The 24,390-nt window shown below is 35.0% G+C and overlaps 1 protein-coding gene across 2 annotated transcripts; it reads left to right on the forward strand.

The window, feature by feature from the left end:
- The first annotated feature begins 594 nt into the window (after positions 1 to 594).
- Positions 595 to 24,390, forward strand: LOC142353716 (uncharacterized). Of its 2 annotated transcripts, XM_075406048.1 has the most exons (4): positions 595 to 698; positions 5,628 to 5,729; positions 22,149 to 22,248; positions 23,928 to 24,390. In XM_075406048.1, the coding sequence occupies exons 2-4, from the start codon at positions 5,635 to 5,637 to the stop codon at positions 24,075 to 24,077; spliced, it is 345 nt and encodes a 114-aa protein (XP_075262163.1). In that variant the 5' UTR covers positions 595 to 698; positions 5,628 to 5,634; the 3' UTR covers positions 24,078 to 24,390. The 2 variants fall into 2 exon arrangements, with proteins under 2 accessions (XP_075262163.1, XP_075262162.1); XM_075406047.1 differs by lacking the exon at positions 595 to 698 and having other exon boundaries at positions 4,792 to 5,729.

Consider the following 24,390-nt stretch of genomic DNA (forward strand, 5'->3'; position numbering starts at 1 on the left):
AAGTAGCAGTTGTCATTGGTATAAAATTTTAAATTCATAAAATGGTCGTCATTTTATATACATGGTTTTTGGGTTCTTCAATTTGAAAATATTAGTTCCAAAAAAAGCAAAATTTCAGCCCAAAAGAAATTACCAAAACATAATTTTTTCTTCTAAGATCTAGCAGACTCTCAGAAGGAAAGTTTATCCCGCAAAATCTTGCGTAAGGCGGCTACATTGCAAAAATTTGCATGAAGAGGGTTAAATTATCTCATAAAATTTGCAGGAGTGTTATAACATAACCGCCCCATACCAAGACTCTTGGTCGGTAAAAATATCTAGCCGCCTTATTGAGATAAAGATCATCGTACATATTTGTTGTAAGGTATTTGCGACATGACGGTTACCTTGAGAAAACCGTCGGATTTGGCCTAGAGCAATAAATGGCGTGATCACAATCTTTCATGTATAATTTCGCTCATTAAGAATTCGACAATATAACATTTACCTGTGAAGCGTCTCGTAAGTGTTGATTCATGATAATTATATTTATGAATTAGGGCTGTTATATACTATAGATAACTTTCGACATCGATTCATTCTGGTGATTAATTAATTTGTTCTATCAGATATCTTCTTTTGATGCATCCTTATGGTCGGAGATTTGACGGGGTTGGTTTATTTGTCAATTAGTGCTGCCAGTTTTGATTTTATAACCAGTTTGTAAACTATATCTACAATTTATTACTTTCAAAATACTTTTATATTTAATAACTGCCCATAATAGCGCACAATTGTGTATTTTCATCTGGCATATCTGTGATATTATTGGTAACTTTGTCTCTACACCCCAATTCATTCCTTTTCCCAAACAGTATAAACAGCAATATATCCATTTTTGTAATCAAATAAATTTTGAATAAAAATTGGGATGAACGATAAAGGGGTGAAATGTGGTGAATTACGGAAAATTCTATGAGCTTTATTCAACTTTGTAACTTCAAAACTCTGAAACTTATTCAACTTTGAATCATGAAAAAAAGCGTGAAAAGATTTAAAAGATAAGTTTTTGTTCGGCACCAATCAGATAGTAATATAGGTTGTGCGATTACCCGAAAGTTTCTGCGATAGATTAGTCACAAAATAATTGCTTTCGGGTACTATTTGTGAAAAAAAACATATTTTTTAGTTTGTTAGTTCCCAACTGGCCAAGTTTACGGGATACATTTCATACATATACTCTCAAATAGTTGAAATGTTCCTCAATTCCGAAAATTCTCAAAACTACATGAATAAAATTACATCATCTCCGCAGTATGTTGATAACAATATTTTTTATCAGATTTGGGAAAAAATTTAAAATGAAAATAAAATAAGGTAAAAGAGCTCATTTTAGGTAATGGTAGATAAACAATGGTTCTGTTATGTTTAAGATTTGGGGTGGTGACTAAGTTCCACCCAACAAAAAAATAACCTCAAAAATTAAAAACTCATCAAAAATTAATGTTATCTAGTTCCTTGGATCTAAGTTCTTTTTAGAATGTGCTGAATCAATGTTTTCATTTCTTCAGTTTATTCTGATGAACTCTAGGATCATGACACGCTTAACACTTATCAGCTTTGCTTTTCAGCTTGAAAACCTAGCTTCTGTATCGTAGTTCAGAGGCGTCTGTGACTGAACTGGAGGCCATTTTGGTCTGGAAAGTCTGATCAGAGATCATTTTGGTCTGGATGGTCTGATCAGAGGTAACTTCGGTCTGGAAAGTCTGATCAGAGGTAATTTCAGTCTGCATAGTCTAATCATAGCTCAATTTGGGTCTGGACCTAAACCTGGGTGTGACCGATCAATGGATTCTACCGCCATTAGCAACCCTATTGGCAGTGCTGTAAAAATCTGTTCAAATTACTTAGAACAAGTGGTAATTACTCGCGTGAACAAAACACTAAACTGAATTTCATCGACTGAATTTCATCCGCTCGCTTCAACTCCATTTTCATCTTCTTGACTCCGCATCAAGGAAAATGTTTGTTCCGTTTTAATTATAGTAAACGAAATAAATTTATTTACATGCTGGTTGGTTGCAGACCCATATATTCTCAACTCTTTATTTTAAAGATTCTCCGACAAGTTACAGATTAATATTTTGCAATTCGCATTTTTCAGTTTTTGACTAAAATTATGCTTATTTACCTTGTTAAGGTTGCATTTTACACAATAATGTAAACCAGCTTCTTCAGTACAAGTCAATTCGTTTGTCGGAAATGAGAAGAGAGAGAGAGAGAGAGCAGATTGCACAAATTAGAGTTCAGTGGAGTGAGCTGATTTAAAATGTAAAGCAAAGATTCTTTAATACAAAAACCAATTTTTGTTAATTTCTGCTGTATCACGAATGATTTTTTTAAAATTTATACCGAAAATTTGAAACCCGGAACCTTCTTTTAAACATGGGAATTTTCCTCAAGTTTAATCAAACTACATTCTGTTTTTTCGAAAATTCAAGCTTCGTGAATTGTATGACACCTCGACAATTTTTAACTAATTTTTATGCGTTCACCTTTATCAAAGAGTGAATGCAATTTGTTCTGATATAACGACAAGAAGAAGTGCCCATTTGTTTTCCATGCTGTTATCTGGTAAGGTCTTTTTAGCAAAAGCATTGTAAATGATAGATTTTGAAAGAAATAATGAGTTTTATATTATTTGCAATTGTCATCTCAGCTATTTGTCATCTCAGCTATACTTCGCCAAATGAGCTTGTTGTCGTATTCTCCAACTACATGGAGCAGATTTGTGGGTTTCCATTTTCGTGTAGAAAACAAAATTAAATTTTTTTATCATAGGCAGAATGCAATCACTTTTGTTAGTTCGCCATTGGATCGCTGTACTCTTTAGCTTAGATTTTTCAACCGTGTAAAGGTGAACAACCAAAAACGGTTGCAGTCTGCCTGAAGCATGAAAATTTGATATATATTTATATATATATATATATATATATATATATATATATGTGTGTGTGTGTGTGTGTGTGTGTGTGTGTGTGTGTTTGCGTGTGTGTGTGCTGCGTGTGTGCGTGTGTGTATAGATGTATCCATATATATACATATATATATATATATATATATATATATATATATATATATATATATATATATACATATATATAAATATATATATATATATATATATATATATATATATATAAACTCATTTTTTGCGGATATTGACCACGTTTTATCAAGCTGATTTTTACTTGACTCTTTGTTTTTTTGTATAGCTTCAATTAGATTGTCTGATTGTGAAAAATTGGGTCTGCAGCTTCCTCGTTGCATTATTTTGATAATTCCAGAACACTAATGAAACTTCTTTTCAGTCAGTAGATATAACACTTTTACATCATGCTGGTGAATGAAGGTTTCAATCAATGCGGAAAACACCTTTTTTAATCATCTGTGCATTCCTTAAAACTTCAATCGATAAGTGGAAGGGATGCGTTTTGTGTAGCAACTAGATTGCAACTTGGGAGATTGTCTCTTTTTGGTTACTAATTCGGTAAGGAATCTTCATGGTTCATTAGTTGCAATCAATCGGTTTTAGGCAGGTTTTCAAGAAAATTGTGGGCAGTGTTTGTGCACACGTCTTTCGTGTTCCCAGAGCAATGGAAAAAATCTTGATGGAAAAAGATTGGTAATTAATTATTCCCTTTATTCAGTCAGATTCAATTCACGCGTTCCCAGTAAATAAATTCATACGCAATAGCAATTTCTATGCTTTTCAAGTTTATTGTCTATCTCCCAGGTTTAGCTGCGCGACCCTGGACCGCTCTCATCAGACCATTTGGGTAGCTCACTGGTGGCATGATGCGACCCAAAATACATGGTCTTGGAAACGCTGGAGTCGCACGATGGTCTGGACAATGGTCGCACTACGGTCTGATCAGAGACCAAAGTCTGGACATAATTTGCCCCAAAACCTGACCACAGAGAATTAACTGAGCGTATTTAATTGACTGCAGTCTTTTATTACAGTGTTTTTCTGATTACTCAAAAGAAAAGTTGCAGACACTTCAAAATGACCTTTGTTTACTTTTTTGTCAATTAGTTTTCTCCTAACCTTAACAAGATATACTATTATAAGTGGATTAGCATATAGGTTTGAATTGAAAAATTAAATCAAATAACAACGGATTATAACATGTATTCAAGAATGGTTTGATCACAGGACAAAGTATGGAGTATGGTCTGATCAGAGGGAGCGTTGGTCGCACTAAAGTCTTCGAAATATTTGGGTCGCACGATAGTCTGATGAGAGGGATTTCGGTCACGCGAGGGTCTGATCAGGGGTCTTTTGGGTCGCACTATGGTCGCACAATTTCGTCGCACTACGGTCTGATCAGAGGACTTTGGGATGCACGATCGTCTGATAAGAGGGCAGAGTCTGGGAAATGGTCTGATCAGAGATGTCTAAGTTCGCGCACCTAATCCTGGGCTGTAGCCACAAAATTCTTTTTAAAAAAGTAACGAGTTTTATTTGCTATACGAAAGCCTCTGAAAAGTTTTGCTCATTTTTACTTCGATTTTGCATTATTTTATATTCCTCGTAAAATGACGGGAAAGAAAAATTAAACAATTAATTTTGATGCGAAAAACCTATCAGTTGACGTTTCAGGTTATCGTTTCTTCATACTTTTCAACAATTGTCCATTGTCAACAAAAATCTGATTCTTTTTCACTTTTGTGATTGATAGAAATTTAATTAGTTGAAACAAAAACTAGACAACTATATACATTGTTATTTGAAGGCCTTGTTCCAACTTGTGCAAATGTGATCACTATATTAGTTAGCTAACTTTTACTAACATTTGATGCAATAACTAAGCTGAAAGCTTGAACTGAACACAAAAAAACTCAAGCAGCTTTCAATTTACAAATGTTGTGGTTATTTAACCAGCCATAGTTATAATTATTATATCATACCACAATCGCTGCATAAAACGTGTGTGGAACTCAACTTACCATTTACAGATTATTTTATACTTTTACCATAGATCTAAACAGTACAATGCCAAATACATGCACACGTATTATATACGTGCGATAACTTGTACAATGTAAAAAGCCACGGCCGTTAATTAGAAAAACTACCATAAAGCAAATATTCGAGACATTCGATTCAATTAAATTGGTTTTGTCTGATGGCACGCATTTGAATGGTCAAGAGTAATAAGCGTGCTAGGTGTGCGAAAAGAGCTGAAAGTTATTTGGAGTTATTTGAGCCGGTGTTATATATCTTCTAAACTTTTGTCCAGAAAGTCTTTCTTGAAGAAGTAAATATAATCTTCAGCGCTACGAGCTACGAGTGTATTTCGTACAGCAGTTCACTTTTGGTTATAAGTTTTCTCGTTATAAGTTACTATAATCACTCAATTTAGCGCGCGTTCCTGAAACCCAAAAGTCTTCTAAAATTCGAGTTTTATCCATTCGAAATATCGCTTCCAAGACACTTCGAAATATTTTTATTAAGTGTCAAACTTTTGCAAACTTTATAAAATTTTCAGCGACTTTTTATTTAAAATTTTGTTTGCGCTTAAACTATAAACTAGATTCAAGTTTTCAATTTGTTTGTTTACAAACTGGTTAGCACTTATTAGTTATAACATGCCACACCCACACACAGTTAAGACGGAAGAAGAACTGACGGAACTCTTCGAACAAGTGAACAACGAAACCCTAGTCCTGATTTTCACAGACGGGTTAGACAACTTTTACACAATCCTCGGTTGTTTTAACTAGATTTTTAATAAAACTACTGGTAAAGACCTCCGTAGAGCAAAAAAAACCCAAAATTCGATTGTACTAGACTAATTGAAGCGGACCAGGGAAACATTTACTAATAGAAACAAGGTCGCAACTCAAAAAGTGATTTTTCGTCTGGACCAGTTTTGAGCTTTTCAGATTCTCAATTTTATCCTCAAATTGTCCACCTTTTTGAAAAGGTAAATTTAATTTCCCAACCGGGGATAAAATTATACCACCCGGAGCCTTGTGTCAGAGCCTTTCAGAACTGATTCATTTCAATCCAATGATAAAACGTTGAATCAGTCCTGAATCAGAGTGACTTAAGTTCGATTATAAATTTATAATTTGTATACAATTCACTTGTTTAACATAAGGGTGGTTATCAAAGCAACAGATCTACAGTTTATGAATCTCATTTCATCAACATTTTTTATTTTTCCACATGTAAAATATTTGTTCTTATTCTCCCCACTTTGGCCAGGTAAGAATAAAAATAGTAGAATTGCACATTAATAAGGCTCCCGTTTGCTGCAATCGTTTTGTCGGCTCATCATATAATTACCAATCTGGACTCTTTTTATACTGAATTGGTTAATGAATATGGCCAAAAGGAGTGAGTCAAAATCATTGAGGCAGACCCCTTGATCATATCTGTCGACAATGATTGCAACAGTAATGGATCAACCATCTCCCCTACGATCGGTCGAGCACCCAAAAAGCAAAATAGCCAACAAGGGAGCCCGTGCCAACAACATTGCCGCTGATCCCCGAAGAGCGGTGATTGACAAGGATTGCATCAGTTTAAGAATTGCAGACCTAAGGGTAAATTTATCTCGCATTATGTGCCGACAAAACCCAGAAACATTTCTTTCAAGAACCGTCAATGGACATTCTGAGTTTGTCGTTTTTTCTGATCAGAGTAAATTCATAGTAAAAATGAAATTTTCGAAAGTCGCAAATTTTGGCAAACGTGCCGCATGATCAGGCATAAACCAAGTAAAATTGTGTAAGAACACGTTACAAAATAGTAAAATAGACTGATAGTAGCCGCAGAACTTGTCAGCGAACCGCTTGTTAAAACCGGGGCGGGGAGGGGAGTGGGGCAGGTGGTCGGGCGGTCGGGCGTTATAAATACAAATTCGCAGTTCGTTTCGTCCAGTTCGCCAGTTTCGTTATATATAAAAAATTCGCAGTTCGTTCGTTATTTATAAATATAAATTCGCAGTTCGTACAGTTTGCAGTTAGTCCAGTTTTGCAGTTCGCCAATTCGTTATTTATAAATATAATATAATATATATCTTAAAATTATGCCCCCACCACCACCACCTTGAACACCCCACCTCGTTACCCAATTTTTACAGCCTTCAGTGTCTTTTCACGGAGTTCGGAGGCGGCTGTAGCACGTTTTACCTGCTCCAACAGCCGCCAGATCGACCATTACCTGCAGTCAAATTCCTCACAGAGAGTCGTCTGAAGTTTCAGGTGTCACGAATTTGAACGAATAGTGTAAAATATCTCTAAATAGGATTGCAGATTGCAACGTGGTGGTGGGAGGGGGAAGGAAGTTGTGTTGGGGGGGGGGGGGGGCAATGTTGTGATGATGGGGGGACAATATTGTGGTGGTGGTGGTGGTGGTGGTGGTGGTGGGGGGACGATGTTGTGATGGGGGGGGCAATATTTTGATTTTGGGGGGCAATGTTTTGATAGTGGGGGGAACAATATGGAGGTGGTTGTCGTGGTGGTGGTGGTGGGGCTGGTGGTGGTGGTGGTGGTGGTGGTGGTGGTGGTGGTGGTGGTGGTGGTGGTGGTGGTGGTGGTGGTGGTGGTGGTGGTGGTGGTGGTGGTGGTGGTGGTGGTGGTGGTGGTGGTGGTGGTGGTGGTGGTGGTGGTGGTGGTGGTGGTGGTACTATTGGCAACTGCGTTCTTTTTCATGCCTATGATTGTCATTTTGATGTTGATGGCGAGGGGTATCGGCATCTAGCGGCTTTAATCCTTACCGTATTGGACGATATTGTACGAAGCTGGTGATTGGCAAAGCCAACTTTTTTTTCCATCCTCATTGGTTCTATGAGTTCTAACTGAGTTCTTTGTGAGTTCAATGTGAGTTCTCTGTGAGTTCTGTGTACACAGTTTCCATCAATTTCGTGAACTTGTAACTATGTCACATTTGTTTTTAAATCATTAAAGCAGTGATGTGTTTTCCTGGTTTCACTCTTCGGTACATTTGTTGGCTGGTTTCATTCATTTCAGATGTATCTGATGCAAATTTGAACATATTTTGTACTATTCGTTCAAATTCGTGACACCTGAAAATTCAGACGCATCTCTGTGAGGAATCTGACGGCAGGTAATGGTCGATCTGGCGGCTGTTGGAGCAGGTACAACGTGCAACAGCGGCCTCCGAAATCCCTGAGTGAAACTGAAGGCTGTCACAACTCGGGTAACGAGGTGGGGAATATCTCTGAGAACCAGTGAAGAATCCAGCGAAAATTGCATTACAGAATCCACTGCAGAATCCAGTGGGGAATATTTGTGAACTGTGACTATTGGTAAACAGTTGTGCCCTCCCTTGTCCAGTGAACTGAACAACAGCTTGAACTGAATATTTCAGCAGAACAAATAAATTAGCATGTAATTAGCCTAAAACTCTATTGCCCGAGCTTTATAGTAACTAAATGAGGCCAAATTTAAAGACTTGATTGTTATTGTGAACAGTGCTATGGGTAATTCCAAGATCACCAATCGTCTTCGTAATCCTCAATTAGTACCGAGAGGGACATTTCTGAGGTAATTACATTCTGTATCAGATGGAAAGGGTAATTTAAGTATTTTTTAAGCAAATCTGAATAAAATTATCCTAGTATCAACATCTGCTTTCAACAATAATCTTATAGCATGGGTCATTAAAAAGCCCGACAAAGTCGGTTAAAAATTTTCAGTTTTCTTTGGGCATTTACCAAGTAATGTCTGTTTTCTTTTGTTCAGCCAATTTAGGCCCACTGATGTCTTCAGCGTACAAAATGTGAAGAGTATCATTGAGCACGTTTTTTGCTACTTTCAGTAGATATATATCAAAAAGGCACAGTTAGTTTTTTTGTAGATTGTCTTTTGCCAAATTGTGTGTCACGCTAACATTTGGAAAAAACGTGTTCAATAGACGCGCAGCAACAGCAAGGCCAAACTTTTGTCTGATCGTGGACTTTTGCAATCAGAACAGGATTAGGATCGCATTGAGTGAGCAATTTTTCTCACTTTTTGTTCTTTAAAACCAGTTACAGTCAAATCAGTTTTTGCATAGACGTTGAAATAATGAAAGATCCTGCTTACGTTCAGATGACATGCAAACGCAAAAATTTTGTTCTCCGATGGTAGGCCATGGTATTTTACCTCCAAAAAAGTGGTTCTCTAACTTTTTAACGATTTCTTAAAATTGACCTGCATTGATCATTTATCCAATTAGTTATTTAGGGATATAATTTTGGAACTAACGAATGCGTTCAAACCATGAATATGGCTGCTACTTTATTTTTGTTTCAAAAAGTACCAAACAATTCGTGAGCTCTTTACTTCTCGAAATCTTAGTATCAACTTGGATTTGTCTGGCTAAGCTACCATTCCATTTTTAGCGTTGAAAAATTATTCTAATCAATGGTTATATTTTAAAAGCTATTGAGTTTATGAATTTGATACCACGAGTTCTATTTTTATAATTTTTGTACAATAAGCCCAATTAAGCATATATGATCTTTCTTATGAATAATTAACGGTTTGAATGGCATTTTGTCAAGAGTTTTTCATCTGAATATTTGATTTTTGCTTTGGCTTTATTTTCCGACATCAATTTTTCTCAAAGATATCGATTGAGGTCTTTGCCATTTTGTACTTCTTTTTGTCAACACTCAATTTAGTCTCATTCATGACAACTTCCATCATATTTCTCGGGAAACAATCCTTGCTATTTCCCATCAATCACTGAGAAACAAATCTCTATAAATCTTTTGTTTTAGCCAACTCTTATTTTTGGTATCTATGGCTGCAACGTTTTGATGTTTTGTAAAAATATATGTGAAAAATTCAGGGTTGCGTGTTTTTGAGATTATTTTATTCTCTCACAAATGACAGCTCCACTTGACTTCCGAAGCAGCTACACGTGAACATATCTAGTGCTTTTGATGTTAAAAGCTGATAGTTAATTTTTTTCATGAAATTCAATGCATTTTAAAACTCCGGCCCTTTTATTCTCGTACTTGTCGACTTCTTACCGCATCCTTTCGTTACCGTTTTGTGTTCTCTACCGTGGAATTTTCTTTGTTTACTGAATTTTGCATTTCTGTGTTTGTATAGTAACAGCTATTGTCCTTTCTCTTACTTAATGGTTACCCTTATCTTTACACAATATTGCATTAATTTTCTACTCGGACACAAAAACAATCAAATATTGCGAGTACAAAAATGTAGGGAGGGTACAGAGACAACAAATGCTTTAGGCGCGCAATAGCAGAGAAGACGTTTTTTACATGTAACCATTTTTGTGCTTCTCTATTAGTTTGTTTTCACATAATCACATTAAAGACGGCTCCAACTGCGGTTGAAAAGCCCAATTAAGCATATTTAAACTTTCTTATGAATAGTTAACGGTTTGAATGGCCATTTTTTCTAGCATTTTTCATCTGAAAATTCGATTTTTACTTTGGCTTTATTTTACGACTTCAACTTTTTTTCTCAAACATATCGACTAAGAATTTTGGCTTTTTATTTCTTTTTTTCAACACTCAACTTAGTCTCATTCAGGGTATGTTCCATCAACTTTCTCGAGAAACAATCATTGCTAATTCCCAATAATCACTCAGAACAAATCTGTATTAGTCTTGTGTGTTAACCAACTCTTATTATGGCTGCAACATTTTGTTTTTTCGAAAATTATTTGTAAATATTTAAGGGTTGCATGTACTTGATGTTATTCTGTTGTCTCACCAATGATAAGTCCATTTGAATTCCAGAAGCTGTTACACGTGAACCTATCTAGAGTTTTTGATGTTGAAAGCTGATATTTGTCTTGATTTTTGGAGTTGAATTTTTTTCATGAACTTCATCTATTTCAAAACTCCTACCCTTTTATTCTTGTTTTTGTCGACTTGTTACCGCATCCTTTTGTTAACGCTTTGTGTTCCCTAACGTGGAATTTTCTTTGTTTACTGAATTTTGCATTTCTGTGTTTTTATAGTAACAGCTATTGTCATTTCTCTTACATAATGGTTACCCTTATCTTTACACAATATTGCATTATTTTTCTACTCGGACACAAAAACAATCAAAAATTGCGATTACAAAAATGTGGGAAGGGTACATAGCCAACAAATGCTTTAGGCGTGCAATAGGAGAGAAGGCATTTTTTACCTTTACCCATGTTTGTGCTTCTCTCTTTGTTTGTTTTCACAGAGTCACATTAGAGACGTCTTCCACTGCGGTTGGAAAGCCTAATTAAGCATATATAATCCTCCCTTTGAATAGTTAACTGTTTCAATAGCTTTTTTTCTATTAATTTTCAACTGAATGTTCGACTTCTGCTTTACTTTAATTTCTGACTTTGATTTTTTCTAAAAAATATCAATTGAGAATTTGGCCTTTTTTAAATTCTTTTAGTCAATACTTAATTTTGTGCCATCCACAACACGTCCCATCGATTTTCTCGAGAATCGCTCACCGCTATTTCCCATCAATCACTGAGGAAAAATTCTATATTAAACTTGTGTTTTGACCAACGCTTATTTTTGAAATCTATGGCTGCAACATTTTGTTTTTCGTGAATTATTTCGGAATATTTCAGGGTTGCATGTATTTGATAAGATTTTTTGCAACAGTTGCGACAGGCCCACTTGACTTTCCGAAGCAGATACATGTGAAGCTATCTAGTGTTTTCGATGTTGAACAGTGATGGTTGTCTTGACTTTTGAAATTAATTGTTTTCAAAAACTTTATTGCATTTTCAAACCCAAGCTCTTTTTATTCTTGTAATTGACTACTTATTACCGCATCGTATTCTTAACGATTTGTGTTCTCTACCGTGGAAGTTTATTTGTTTACTGAATTTCTTAGTGGTCTGTTTCTAAAGTAACAGCTATTGTCCTTTCTCTTACCTAATGGTTACGCTTATCAAAACGCATTATTGCATTATTTTCTGCTCGGACACAAAAACAAAAAAAATTTGCGAGTGCAAAAATGTAGGGAGGTATGTAGCCCACAAATGCTTTATGCACGCAATAGGAGGGAAGACATTTTTTACAATCACCCATATTTGTGCTTCTCTATTGGTTTGTTTTCACATTGTCACATTAAAGACGGCTTCCACTGCGGTTGAAACGAAGCCCAATCAACCATAAAAAAAGTTTCTGATGAATAGTTAACGGTTTGAATGGCCCTTTTTCTAGAATTTTCATCTGAATATTCAATTTTTGCTTTGGCTTTATTTTCCGACTTCATTTTCTTTTCTCAAAGAAATCGATTGAGAACTTTGGCTTTTTGTTTATCTTTTTATCAACACTTAACTTAGTCTCATTCATGGCAAGTTCCATCAATTTTCTCGGGAAACAACAACTGCTATTTTCCATCAATCACGGAGAAAAAATCTCTATTAATCTTTTGTGTTAACCAGCTCTTATTATGGCTGCAACATTTTGTTTTTTCAAAAATTATTTGTGAAATTTTCAGGGTTGCATATATTTGATGTTGTTTTGTTGTCTCACTAGTGAAAAGTCCATTTAAATTCCAAAGCAGTTACACATGAACCTATCTATTGTTTTTGACGTTGAAAGCTGATAGTTGACTTTACTTTTGAAGTTAAATGTTTACAAAAACTTCATTGCATTTTCAAACCCAGGCCCTTTTTCTCCTTGTAACTGACTACTTATTACCGCATCGTATTCTTAACGCTTTGTGTTCTCTACCGTGGAAGTTTCTTTGTTTACTGAATTTTTTAGTGGTGTGTTTCTATAGTCACAGCTATTGTCCTTTCTATTACGTAATGATTACACTTATCAATACGCAATATTGCATTAATTTTCTATTTGGACTCAAAAACAATAAAATATTGCGAATACAAAAATTTAGGGGATATATATCCCACAAATGCTTTAGGTGCGCAATAGGAGAGAACACATCTTTTTACATTTACCCATATTTGTGCTTCTCTATGGGTTTGTTTTCATATTTTCACATCAAAAACGGCATCCACTGCGGTTGAAAAGAAACGCAAATAAACATATAAACTTTCCTATGCATAAATAACGGTTTGAGTGGCATTTTTATTAGCATTTTATTAGCATCTGAATTTTCAATTTTCGCTTTGGTTTTATTTTCTGACTTCAACTTTTTCCCAAAGATAGCGATTGAGAACTTTGCCTTTTTGTACTTCGTTTGTCAACACTCAACTCAGTCTCATTCATGACAACTTCCATCATTTTTCTCGGGAAACAATCCTTGCTATTTTCCATCAATTACTGAGAAACAAATCTTTTTTAATCTTGTGTTTTAAATAACTCTTATTTTCGTATCTATGGCTGCAACGTTTTGATGTTTTGTAAAAATATATGTGAAAAGTTCAGGGTTGAGTGTATTTGAGGTTATTTTTTTGCCTCACAAATGACAGGTTCACTTGACTTCCAAAGCAGCTACACGTGAACCTATCTAGTATTTTTGATGTTGAAAGCTGATTGTTGTCTTGATTTTTGCGATTAAAGTTTTTCATGAATTTTATTGAATTTTAAAACTCCGGCCCTTTTATTTTTGTATTTGTCGAGTGGTTACCGCATCCTTTTGTTAACGTTTTGTGTTCTTTACCGTGGAAGCTTCTTTGTTTACTGAATTTCTTAGTGGTCTGTTTCTAAAGTAACAGCTATTGTCCTTTCTCTTACCTAATGGTTACGCTTATCAAAACGCATTGTTGCATTATTTTCTGCTCGGACACAAAAACAAAAAAAATTGCGAGTGCAAAAATGTAGGGAGGTATGTAGCCCACAAATGCTTTATGCACGCAATAGGAGGGAAGACATTTTTTACAATCACCCATATTTGTGCTTCTCTATTGGTTTGTTTTCACATTGTCACATTAAAGACGGCTTCCACTGCGGTTGAAACGAAGCCCAATCAACCATATAAAAAGTTTCTGATGAATAGTTAACGGTTTGAATGGCCCTTTTTCTAGAATTTTCATCTGAATATTCAATTTTTGCTTTGGCTTTATTTTCCGACTTCAATTTCTTTTCTCAAAGAAATCGATTGAGAACTTTGGCTTTTTGTTTTTCTTTTTATCAACACTTAACTTAGTCTCATTCATGGCAAGTTCCATCAATTTTCTCGGGAAACAACAACTGTTATTTTCCATCAATCACGGAGAAAAAATCTCTATTAATCTTTTGTGTTAACCAGCTCTTATTATGGCTGCAACATTTTGTTTTTTCGAAAATTTTTTGTGAAATTTTCAGGGTTGCATATATTTGATGTTATTTTGTTGTCTCACTAGTGAAAAGTCCATTTAAATTCCAAAGCAGTTACACGTGAACCTATCTATTGTTTTTGACGTTGAAAGCTGATAGTTGACTTTACTTTTGAAGTTAAATGTTTACAAAAACTTCATTGCATTTTCAAACCCAGGCCCTTTTTCTCCTTGTAACTGACTACTTATTACCGCATCGTATTCTTAACGCTTTGTGTTCTCTACCGTGGAAGTTTCTTTGTTTACTGAATTTTTTAGTGGTGTGTTTCTATAGTCACAGCTATTGTCCTTTCTATTACGTAATGATTACACTTATCAATACGCAATATTGCATTAATTTTCTATTTGGACTCAAAAACAATAAAATATTGCGAATACAAAAATTTAGGGGATATATATCCCACAAATGCTTTAGGTGCGCAATAGGAGAGAACACATCTTTTTACATTTACCCATATTTGTGCTTCTCTATGGGTTTGTTTTCATATTTTCACACCAAAAACGGCATCCACTGCGGTTGAAAAGAAACGCAAATAAACATATAAACTTTCCTATGCATAATTAACGGTTTGAGTGGCATTTTTATTAGCATTTTTCATCTGAATTTTCAATTTTCGCTTTGGTTTTATTTTCTGACTTCAACTTTTTCCCAAAGATAGCGATTGAGAACTTTGCCTTTTTGTACTTCGTTTGTCAACACTCAACTCAGTCTCATTCATGACAACTTCCATCATTTTTTCTCGGGAAACAATCCTTGCTTTTTTCCATCAATTACTGAGAAACAAATCTTTTTTAATCTTGTGTTTCAAATAACTCTTATTTTCGTATCTATGGCTGCAACGTTTTGATGTTTTGTAAAAATATATGTGAAAAGTTCAGGGTTGAGTGTATTTGAGGCTATTTTATTGCCTCACAAATGACAGGTTCACTTGACTTCCAAAGCAGCTACACGTGAACCTATCCAGTTTTTTTGATGTTGAAAGCTGATTGTTGTCTTGATTTTTGCGATTAAAGTTTTTCATGAATTTTATTGAATTTTAAAACTCCGGCCCTTTTATTTTTGTATTTGTCGAGTGGTTACCGCATCCTTTTGTTAACGTTTTGTGTTCTTTACCGTGGAAGCTTCTTTGTTTACTGAATTTAGCAATTGTTGGTTTGTATTGTAACAGCTGATGCCCTGCTCTTACTTAATGGATACCCTTATCAATACACAATAATGCAATAAATTTCTACTCGAGCACGAAAACAATAAAACAGTGCGAGTACAAAAATGTAGAGGGGTACATAGCCTACAAAAAAATAGGCATGCAATAGGAGAAAGGACATTTACTTACATTCACCCAAATTTGTGCTTCTCTATTGGTTTGATTTCGCATTGTCACATTAAAGACAGCTTCCACTGCTGTTGAAAAGAAGCCCAATTAAGCATATATAAACTTTGTTATGAAAAATTAATGATTTCAAAGCATTTTATTTAGCAATTTTCATCTGAACATTCGATTTTTGCTTTGACTTTGTTTTCCGACTTCTATTTTTTATTCTCAAAGATATCGATTGAGAACTTTGCCTTTCTTTTTGTCAACACATAACTTAGTCTCATCCATGGCAAGCTCCGTAAACATTCTCGAGAAACAATTACTGCTATTTCCAATCAATCACTGAGAAAAAATCTTTGTTAGTCTTGTGTTTTAAACAGATCTTATTTTCGGTATCTATAGCTGCAACTTTGTTTTTTCGTTAATTATTAAATTTTCAGGGTTGAGTGTTTTTTATTTTATTTTGTTGTCTCATTTACGAGTGCAAAAATGTAGGGAGGTATGTAGCCCACAAATGCTTTATGCACGCAATAGGAGGGAAGACATTTTTTACAATCACCCATATTTGTGCTTCTCTATTGGTTTGTTTTCACGTTGTCACATTAAAGACGGCTTCCACTGCGGTTGAAACGAAGCCCAATCAACCATATAAAAAGTTTCTGATGAATAGTTAACGGTTTGAATGGCCCTTTTTCTAGAATTTTCATCTGAATATTCAATTTTTGCTTTGGCTTTATTTTCCGACTTCAATTTCTTTTCTCAAAGAAATCGATTGAGAACTTTGGCTTTTTGTTTTTCTTTTTATCAACACTTAACTTAGTCTCATTCATGGCAAGTTCCATCAATTTTCTCGAGAAACAACAACTGCTATTTTCCATCAATCACGGAGAAAAAATCTCTATTAATCTTTTGTGTTAACCAGCTCTTATTATGGCTGCAACATTTTGTTTTTTCGAAAATTATTTGTGAAATTTTCAGGGTTGCATATATTTGATGTTATTTTGTTGTCTCACTAGTGAAAAGTCCATTTAAATTCCAAAGCAGTCACACGTGAACCTATCTATTGTTTTTGACGTTGAAAGCTGATAGTTGACTTTACTTTTGAAGTTAAATGTTTACAAAAACTTCATTGCATTTTCAAACCCAGGCCCTTTTTCTCCTTGTAACTGACTACTTATTACCGCATCGTATTCTTAACGCTTTGTGTTCTCTACCGTGGAAGTTTCTTTGTTTACTGAATTTTTTAGTGGTGTGTTTCTATAGTCACAGCTATTGTCCTTTCTATTACGTAATGATTACACTTATCAATACGCAATATTGCATTAATTTTCTATTTGGACTCAAATACAATAAAATATTGCGAATACAAAAATTTAGGGGATATATATCCCACAAATGCTTTAGGTGCGCAATAGGAGAGAACACATCTTTTTACATTTACCCATATTTGTGCTTCTCTATGGGTTTGTTTTCATATTTTCACATCAAAAACGGCATCCACTGCGGTTGAATAGAAACGCAAATAAACATATAAACTTTCCTATGCATAATTAACGGTTTGAGTGGCATTTTTATTAGCATTTTTCATCTGAATTTTCAATTTTCGCTTTGGTTTTATTTTCTGACTTCAACTTTTTCCCAAAGATAGCGATTGAGAACTTTGCCTTTTTGTACTTCGTTTGTCAACACTCAACTCAGTCTCATTCATGACAACTTCCATCATTTTTCTTGGGAAAAAATCCTTGCTATTTTCCATCAATTACTGAGAAACAAATCTTTTTTAATCTTGTGTTTTAAATAACTCTTATTTTCGTATCTATGGCTGAAACGTTTTGATGTTTTGTAAAAATATATGTGAAAAGTTCAGGGTTGAGTGTATTTGAGGTTATTTTATTGCCTCACAAATGACAGGTTCACTTGACTTCCAAAGCAGCTACACGTGAACCTATCTAGTATTTTTGATGTTGAAAGCTGATTGTTGTCTTGATTTTTGCGATTAAAGTTTTTTCATGAATTTTATTGAATTTTAAAACTCCGGCCCTTTTATTTTTGTATTTGTCGAGTGGTTACCGCATCCTTTTGTTAACGTTTTGTGTTCTTTACCGTGGAAGCTTCTTTGTTTACTGAATTTAGCAATTGTTGGTTTGTATTGTAACAGCTGATGCCCTGCTCTTACTTAATGGATACCCTTATCAATACACAATAATGCAATAAATTTCTACTCGAACACGAAAACAATAAAACAGTGCGAGTACAAAAATGTAGAGGGGTACATAGCCTACAAAAAAATAGGCATGCAATAGGAGAAAGGACATTTACTTACATTCACCCAAATTTGTGCTTCTCTATTGGTTTGATTTCGCATTGTCACATTAAAGACAGCTTCCACTGCTGTTGAAAAGAAGCCCAATTAAGCATATATAAACTTTGTTATGAAAAATTAATGATTTCAAAAGCATTTTATTTAGCAATTTTCATCTGAACATTCGATTTTTGCTTTGACTTTGTTTTCCGACTTCTATTTTTTATTCTCAAAGATATCGATTGAGAACTTTGCCTTTCTTTTTGTCAACACATAACTTAGTCTCATCCATGGCAAGCTCCGTAAACATTCTCGAGAAACAATTACTGCTATTTCCAATCAATCACTGAGAAAAAATCTTTGTTAGTCTTGTGTTTTAAACAGATCTTATTTTCGGTATCTACAGCTGCAACTTTGTTTTTTCGTTAATTATTAAATTTTCAGGGTTGAGTGTTTTTTATTTTATTTTGTTGTCTCACTAAACACAGGTCCACTTGACTTCTGAAGCAGCTACACGTGAACCTATCTAGTGCTTTTGATGTTGAAAGCGGATAGGTGTTTTGATTTAGGAGTTAATTTTTTTTTCATGGATTTCATTGCATTTTAAAACTCCGGCCCTTTTATTCCTGTATTTGTCGACTTTTACCGCATCTTTTTCTTATCGCTTTGTGTTCTCTACAGTGGAAGCTTCTTTGTTTACTGAATTTTGCAGTTGTCTGTTTGTATAGTAACAGCTGATGGCCTTTCTCTTACTTTATGGATACCCTTATCAAAACACAAAAATGCATTAATTTTCTACTCGAACACAAAATCAATAAAACACTGCGAGTACAAAAAGGTAGAGGGGGTACACAGCCCACAAAATTAGGCACGCAATAGGAGAGAAGACATTTTTTTACATTCACCCATAATTTTGTGCTTCTCTTGGTTTGTTTTCACATTGTCACATTAAATAAGGCTTCCACTGCGGTTGAAACGAATATATATAACGAATATATAACCCAATTAACCATATATAAATTTTCTTATGAATATTTTACGGTTTGAATGGCTTTTTTTCTAGCATTTTTCAACTGAATATTCGATTTTTGCTTGGGATTTTTTTCCGACTTCATTTTTTTTCTCAAAGATATCGATTAAGATTTTTGGTTTTTTGTATTTCTTTTTGTCAGCACCTAACTTAGTCTCATTCATGGCACGCTCCATCGACTTTCTCGAGAAACAATCGCTGCTATGTCCCATCAATCGCTGAGAAAAAATCTCTAATAGTCTTGTGTTTTAACCAACTCTTATTTTGGTATTTATCGCTGCAACATTTTGTTTTTTCGTTAATTATTTGTGCATATTTCAGGGTTGAGTGTATTTGATGTTGTTTTGTTGTCTCACTGATGACAGGTCATCCTGACTGCCGAAGCAGCTACACGTGAACCTATCTAGTATTTTTGATGAAAGCTGATTGTTTTGTTGATTTTTGGAGTTCAATTTTTCATGAGTTTCATTGCATTTTGAAAATCCGGCCCTTTTAATCTTGTATTTGTCGACTTGTTACCGCATCCTTTTGTTAACGTTTTGTGTTCTCTACCGTGGAATTTTCTTTGCTTACTGAATTTTGCATTTCTGTGTTTGTATAGAAACAGCTATTGTCCTTTCTCTTACTTAATGGTTACCCTTATCTTTACACCATATTGCATTAATTTTCTACTCGGACACAAAAAGAATCAAATATTGCGAGTACAAAAAGGTAGGGAGGGTACATAGCCAACAATATATGTATTGCTTTAGGCGCGCAATAGCAGAGAAGACGTTTTTTTACACGTACTCATTTTTGTGCTTCTCTATTAGTTTGTTTTCACATAGTCACATTAAGGACGGCTCCCACTGCGGTTGAAAAGACCAATTAAGCATATATAAACTTTCTTATGAATAGTTAACGGTTTGAATGGCCATTTTTTCTAGCATTTTTCATCTGAAAATTCGATTTTTATTTTGGCTTTATTTTCCGACTTCAACTTTTTTTTCTCAAACATATCGATTAAGAACTTTGGCTTTTTATTTCCTTTTGTCAACACGTAAATTAGTCTCATTCATGGTAAGTTCCATCAATTTTCTCGAGAAACAATCATTGCTAATTCCCCGCAATCACTGAGAACAAATCTGTATTAGTCTTGTGTGTTAACCAACTCTTATGGCTGCAACATTTTGTTTTTTCGAAAATTATTTGTAAATATTTAAGGGTTGCGTGTATTTGATGTTATTTTGTTGTCTCACTAATGACAAGTCCATTTGAATTCCAGAAGCAGTTACACGTGAACCTATCTAGTGTTTTTGATGTTGAAAGCTGATAGTTGTCTTGATTTTTGGAGTTGAATTTTTTTCACGAACTTCGTTGCAATTCAAAACTCCGGCCCTTTTATTATTGTTTTTGTCGACTTGTTACCGCATCCTTTTGCTAACGCTTTGTGTTCCCTACCGTGGAAGTTTGTTTGTTTACTGAAATTTGCAATTGTGCGTTTGTATAGTAACAGCTATTGTCCTTTCTATTACCTAATGGATACCCTTATCAATACACAATATTGCATTAATTTTCTACTCAAACACAAAAACCATAAAATACTGCGAGTGCAAAAATGTAGAGGCGAGTACATAGCCCACAAAAAAATTAGGCAGGCAATAGAAGAGAAGACATTTTTTACACTCACCCATAGTTGTGCTTCTCTATTGGTTTGTTTTCACGTTGTCACATTAAAGACGGCTTCCACTGCGGTTGAAACGAAGCCCACTCAACCATATATAAACTTTCTTATGAAAAATGAACGGTTTGAATGGCCTTTTTTCTAGCAGTTTTCATGTGAATATTCGATTTTTGCTTTGGCTTTATTTTCCGACTTAATTTTTTCTGAGATATCGATTGAGGACTTTGGCATTTTGTATTTCTTTTTGTCAACACTTAACTTAGTCTCATTGATGGCAAGTTCCGTCAACTTTCTCGAGAAGAAATCACTGCTATTTCCCTTAAATCACTGCGAAAAAAATCTCTTTGTCTTGTGTGTTAACCAACTCTTATCATGGCTGCAACATTCTGTTTTTTCGAAAATTATTTGTGAATATTTCAGGGTTGCATGTATTTGATGTTATTTTGTTGCCACACTTATGACTCGTGAGACAAACTTTTGAAGTTAAATTTTTTTCATGAATTTCATTGCATTTCAAAACTCCGGCCCTTTTTATTTTTGTATTTGTCGACTTGTTACTGATCGTATTCTTAACGCTTTGTGTCTTCTACCGTGGAAGTTTCTTTGTTTATTGAATTTTTCAATTGTGTGTTTGTTGAGTAACAGCTGATGTCCTTTCAGCTAATGGTTTCCCTTATCAATACACAATATTGCAATAATTTTCTAATCAGACACAAAAACAACAAAATATTGCGAGTACAAAAATGTAGGGGGTACTACATAGCCAACAAAATCTTTAGGCGCGCAATAGGAGAGAAGACTTTGATACTTACTAACCCTTCGACTTTGAAAGCATATATATTGTACATTCTTCAACAGTGAGCGAAAGACTCGAGACTCCTAAACAAATTGCCATTTCAAGCATGTATTGAAATTGTGGTTTTTCCCAAAATGCTTATATAGCGTGTGCCCCATTACGTAAATGTTTAATAATAATGGGGGTTTAAAAACTCATAGGTGGGAGAATAATGGGGGAGACTTCCATACAATAAAAAATTTATGCTCACTAAGCTGGGGGGTGGGGGAACAAAATAGATCCCAATTTTGTTTTACCAGAAACTTTTGGTTTTTTTTTGAGATCTGACAAAGCAGTCGAGGCAATAGTTTGTAACCGTTTGCCGTTTGTACGAATTTCTTGTTATAAAAATACAATACTTTTTGCTGCAGGTAAATATTTTTACCGCTAGTTCTTGGTTCATCCGTCTATGACGGTCTGACCAGAGGTTATTTTGGTCTGGACCTCAACTTCGGTACTTTACTTTTTGATAGGTATGAACTAGGACATGTAATGATTTGTCAAATGTGAAAAAAGATCTTCGATCTTTTCCGTTTGTGCCCCCCCCCCCCCCAGTACGTTATGCGTCCCCAGTTACAGATCACGTGCCATTACATAGTAAATCATTATGTAAAAATATGGCACGTGCATCTTGGGGTGCAAATAATATGCGCCCACTAAGATGGGTAGCACAAACGGAAAATATCCGAAAAGTTAATAACAACTGGTGTTACTTAGGTGATATGCATGTATTTAGATCGATAGATGAGCTGAAATTCCTGCTGGATATAGACGAGACATTTGGACAGGCAGGAGAAAATGTCCTCTTCAGATTCATCAGTGTGTCCACCATTCCTGTGAGTCCAAAACTAACAACAATTTAAGCCCTGTCCGAGCCTCGGCTTTACGAACACTTTGATACAATTAATTACATAGTTGAGAAACTAGTCAAAACCGCGTCAAAAGCTTTTCAGCGTTAATATTATCACTCTTTTCAGCGCTCAGAAATATTCTAGAACAATTCTCTCATAGAACCCTAAAATTTGTGATAGGTCAAGAATTCAGCATAAACCAGCACATATGATTTTTGATCAAAAGCGTCCACCATGAGCTGCGTCAGGAAAAATGGTTTCCACAAGGTTAAAGGAAAGGGGTGCAAATGTAAAAAAATATTGTTTCGAACTTGAACTCAATTTCATGCAAAATTGCTGGCCTGATTGTTGTTTCCTAACAATTAGTTAGTAAAAATAACTAGTCTAACCCCCAAGGGCGTTGCAATTTATCAAAACCATAGTGCCGACAGGATCCTCTTAAGTTGAGAAACCATTTGCAAAAATAGATCAAGATGCAGTAGAAAGGAAGCAATTTTTGGAACTCAGTGAACCACAAACCTCTGCACGAAAAAGGCAAGATTTTTTTTACTAGCTTTGACAAAATCCAGAGTCCGGTTTTCTGCTTCACCAATTTTTTGAATTGGCCTACATCTTACAACTAATGACGTCAGAGTAATCACAAGGTACAGACTAAGCGAAACTATGCTATAAAATTTTTCTGTAATACTTAGAATTCACAGTGACCACGAGGTTTCGTGCCATGCTAGAAACCGAGTTGCAAAATACAACAAATCTCAAGTTTTTAGAGGAAAGATTCTGATGTCTGAGAGAGATTTGCTTCAGGGAGGTGTTTTGGCCAGTCTTCGAAAACTGTAAAGCCGACGTAACTATTTTTTCAAGCTTTCAACCAAGCGCAACATTGAATGTGGTTTTGAGCTCTGGTTAAGCTCCGGAAGATGCCGAGGAGCGGTAATTGTGTCTAGCGAATCCAACTGATCTGAGATGTGAATATCATTTGTTTCCCTTGCCCTTGAGGTTTTGTTTATTTTTTCATTAGCGCCAATAAACTACTTAAACGAGTCGTGAATGTAGCCGACCATAGATGGGGTTCCAGACCTTTCAATCAACGTCACATTTTAACAGCTAGATATTTTTTATTTAATAATCCTAATTATTGCCTATAATTCACATGATTGTCACGAGTAATCAAGTTGATCAATTCATATTTATTACCATCAGGACGGAAAATTGTTCCTAACCTTTGAGTTTTCGGGGAATCATGATTTTACTGGTACATTTTTTGGATAGATTTTGCATGCTGCCAAGTTATGCTTTATTAAAAAAGTTGCAAAATTGAAAACATATTTGTCTACAACAGTCACCCGATACAGCCATTTCAATACTTAGCGATAGACCGTTCCATTGACTGTCATATTGGAGTAGAATTTAAAACCAGTTGACGCTGAATATATAATTGAATTTGCATTTTATATTTGCCAACGTTTTGGCTGTTTTCGAACAGACGATTGAATAATGTGTACTGGGCTTTTCGCCCAAGACGATGGCCCTATCTTCTGGTTTCCAACACGCAGGTCGAATTACTGACAAACTACCTACAGAATCCCGTCTTCAAAAAGCAACCATTGTTTAGGAATCAGCTATGTTGTAAAGAGTTATGATTATAATTGGTCTTTTTGTTGCAGAGCCTGAAAGAGACATACGACGTGGAATCGACACCCACCTTCACATTCTGGAGAGTGGTAAAGGGGGAGTTGGGGGAGATGAGGGAGGAGAGGATGTCTGGCAGTACAGACACAGCCAGGCTACACCAGACACTCAAACGCCTCCTATAGGAAGCAAACAAACAAACAAAAACAAAAATAAGGACGTCAAAATAATTTTTGCAACAACGTTGAATTCTGTGTCCAAAAATCTGTCCTTTAACTAAAATTTTGCAGAAGTTCTCAAAAGTTCAAAAAGTCACGCAACTAAACTGAAGAAACCAGGATGCATTAAGAGCAACAAACACTGATATTTTCAGCCCTTTATGCAATTAACAATTTAATCTTTTTTTCCCAAATTATTGATGCCTGATTGTATCATTATATTGATCGTTGTAATAATTCTAGTCTACTATACCTGAATTGAAAGTTTGAGATTTGCAAA

Source organism: Convolutriloba macropyga, chromosome 14, assembly GCF_964194025.1.
Source record: "Convolutriloba macropyga chromosome 14, txConMacr16.3, whole genome shotgun sequence".
Lineage (NCBI taxonomy): Eukaryota > Metazoa > Xenacoelomorpha > Acoela > Convolutidae > Convolutriloba > Convolutriloba macropyga.

Excerpts from the sequence above, each read along its gene's own strand:
- LOC142353716 (XM_075406048.1), top strand. The coding sequence starts at position 5,635 with ATGCCACACCCACACACAGTTAAGACGGAAGAAGAACTGACGGAACTC. Across the intron at positions 5,730-22,148 it reads GTCCTGATTTTCACAGACGG|ATCGATAGATGAGCTGAAAT; the intron begins GTTAGACAACTT and ends GCATGTATTTAG. Across the intron at positions 22,249-23,927 it reads TCAGTGTGTCCACCATTCCT|AGCCTGAAAGAGACATACGA; the intron begins GTGAGTCCAAAA and ends TTTTTGTTGCAG.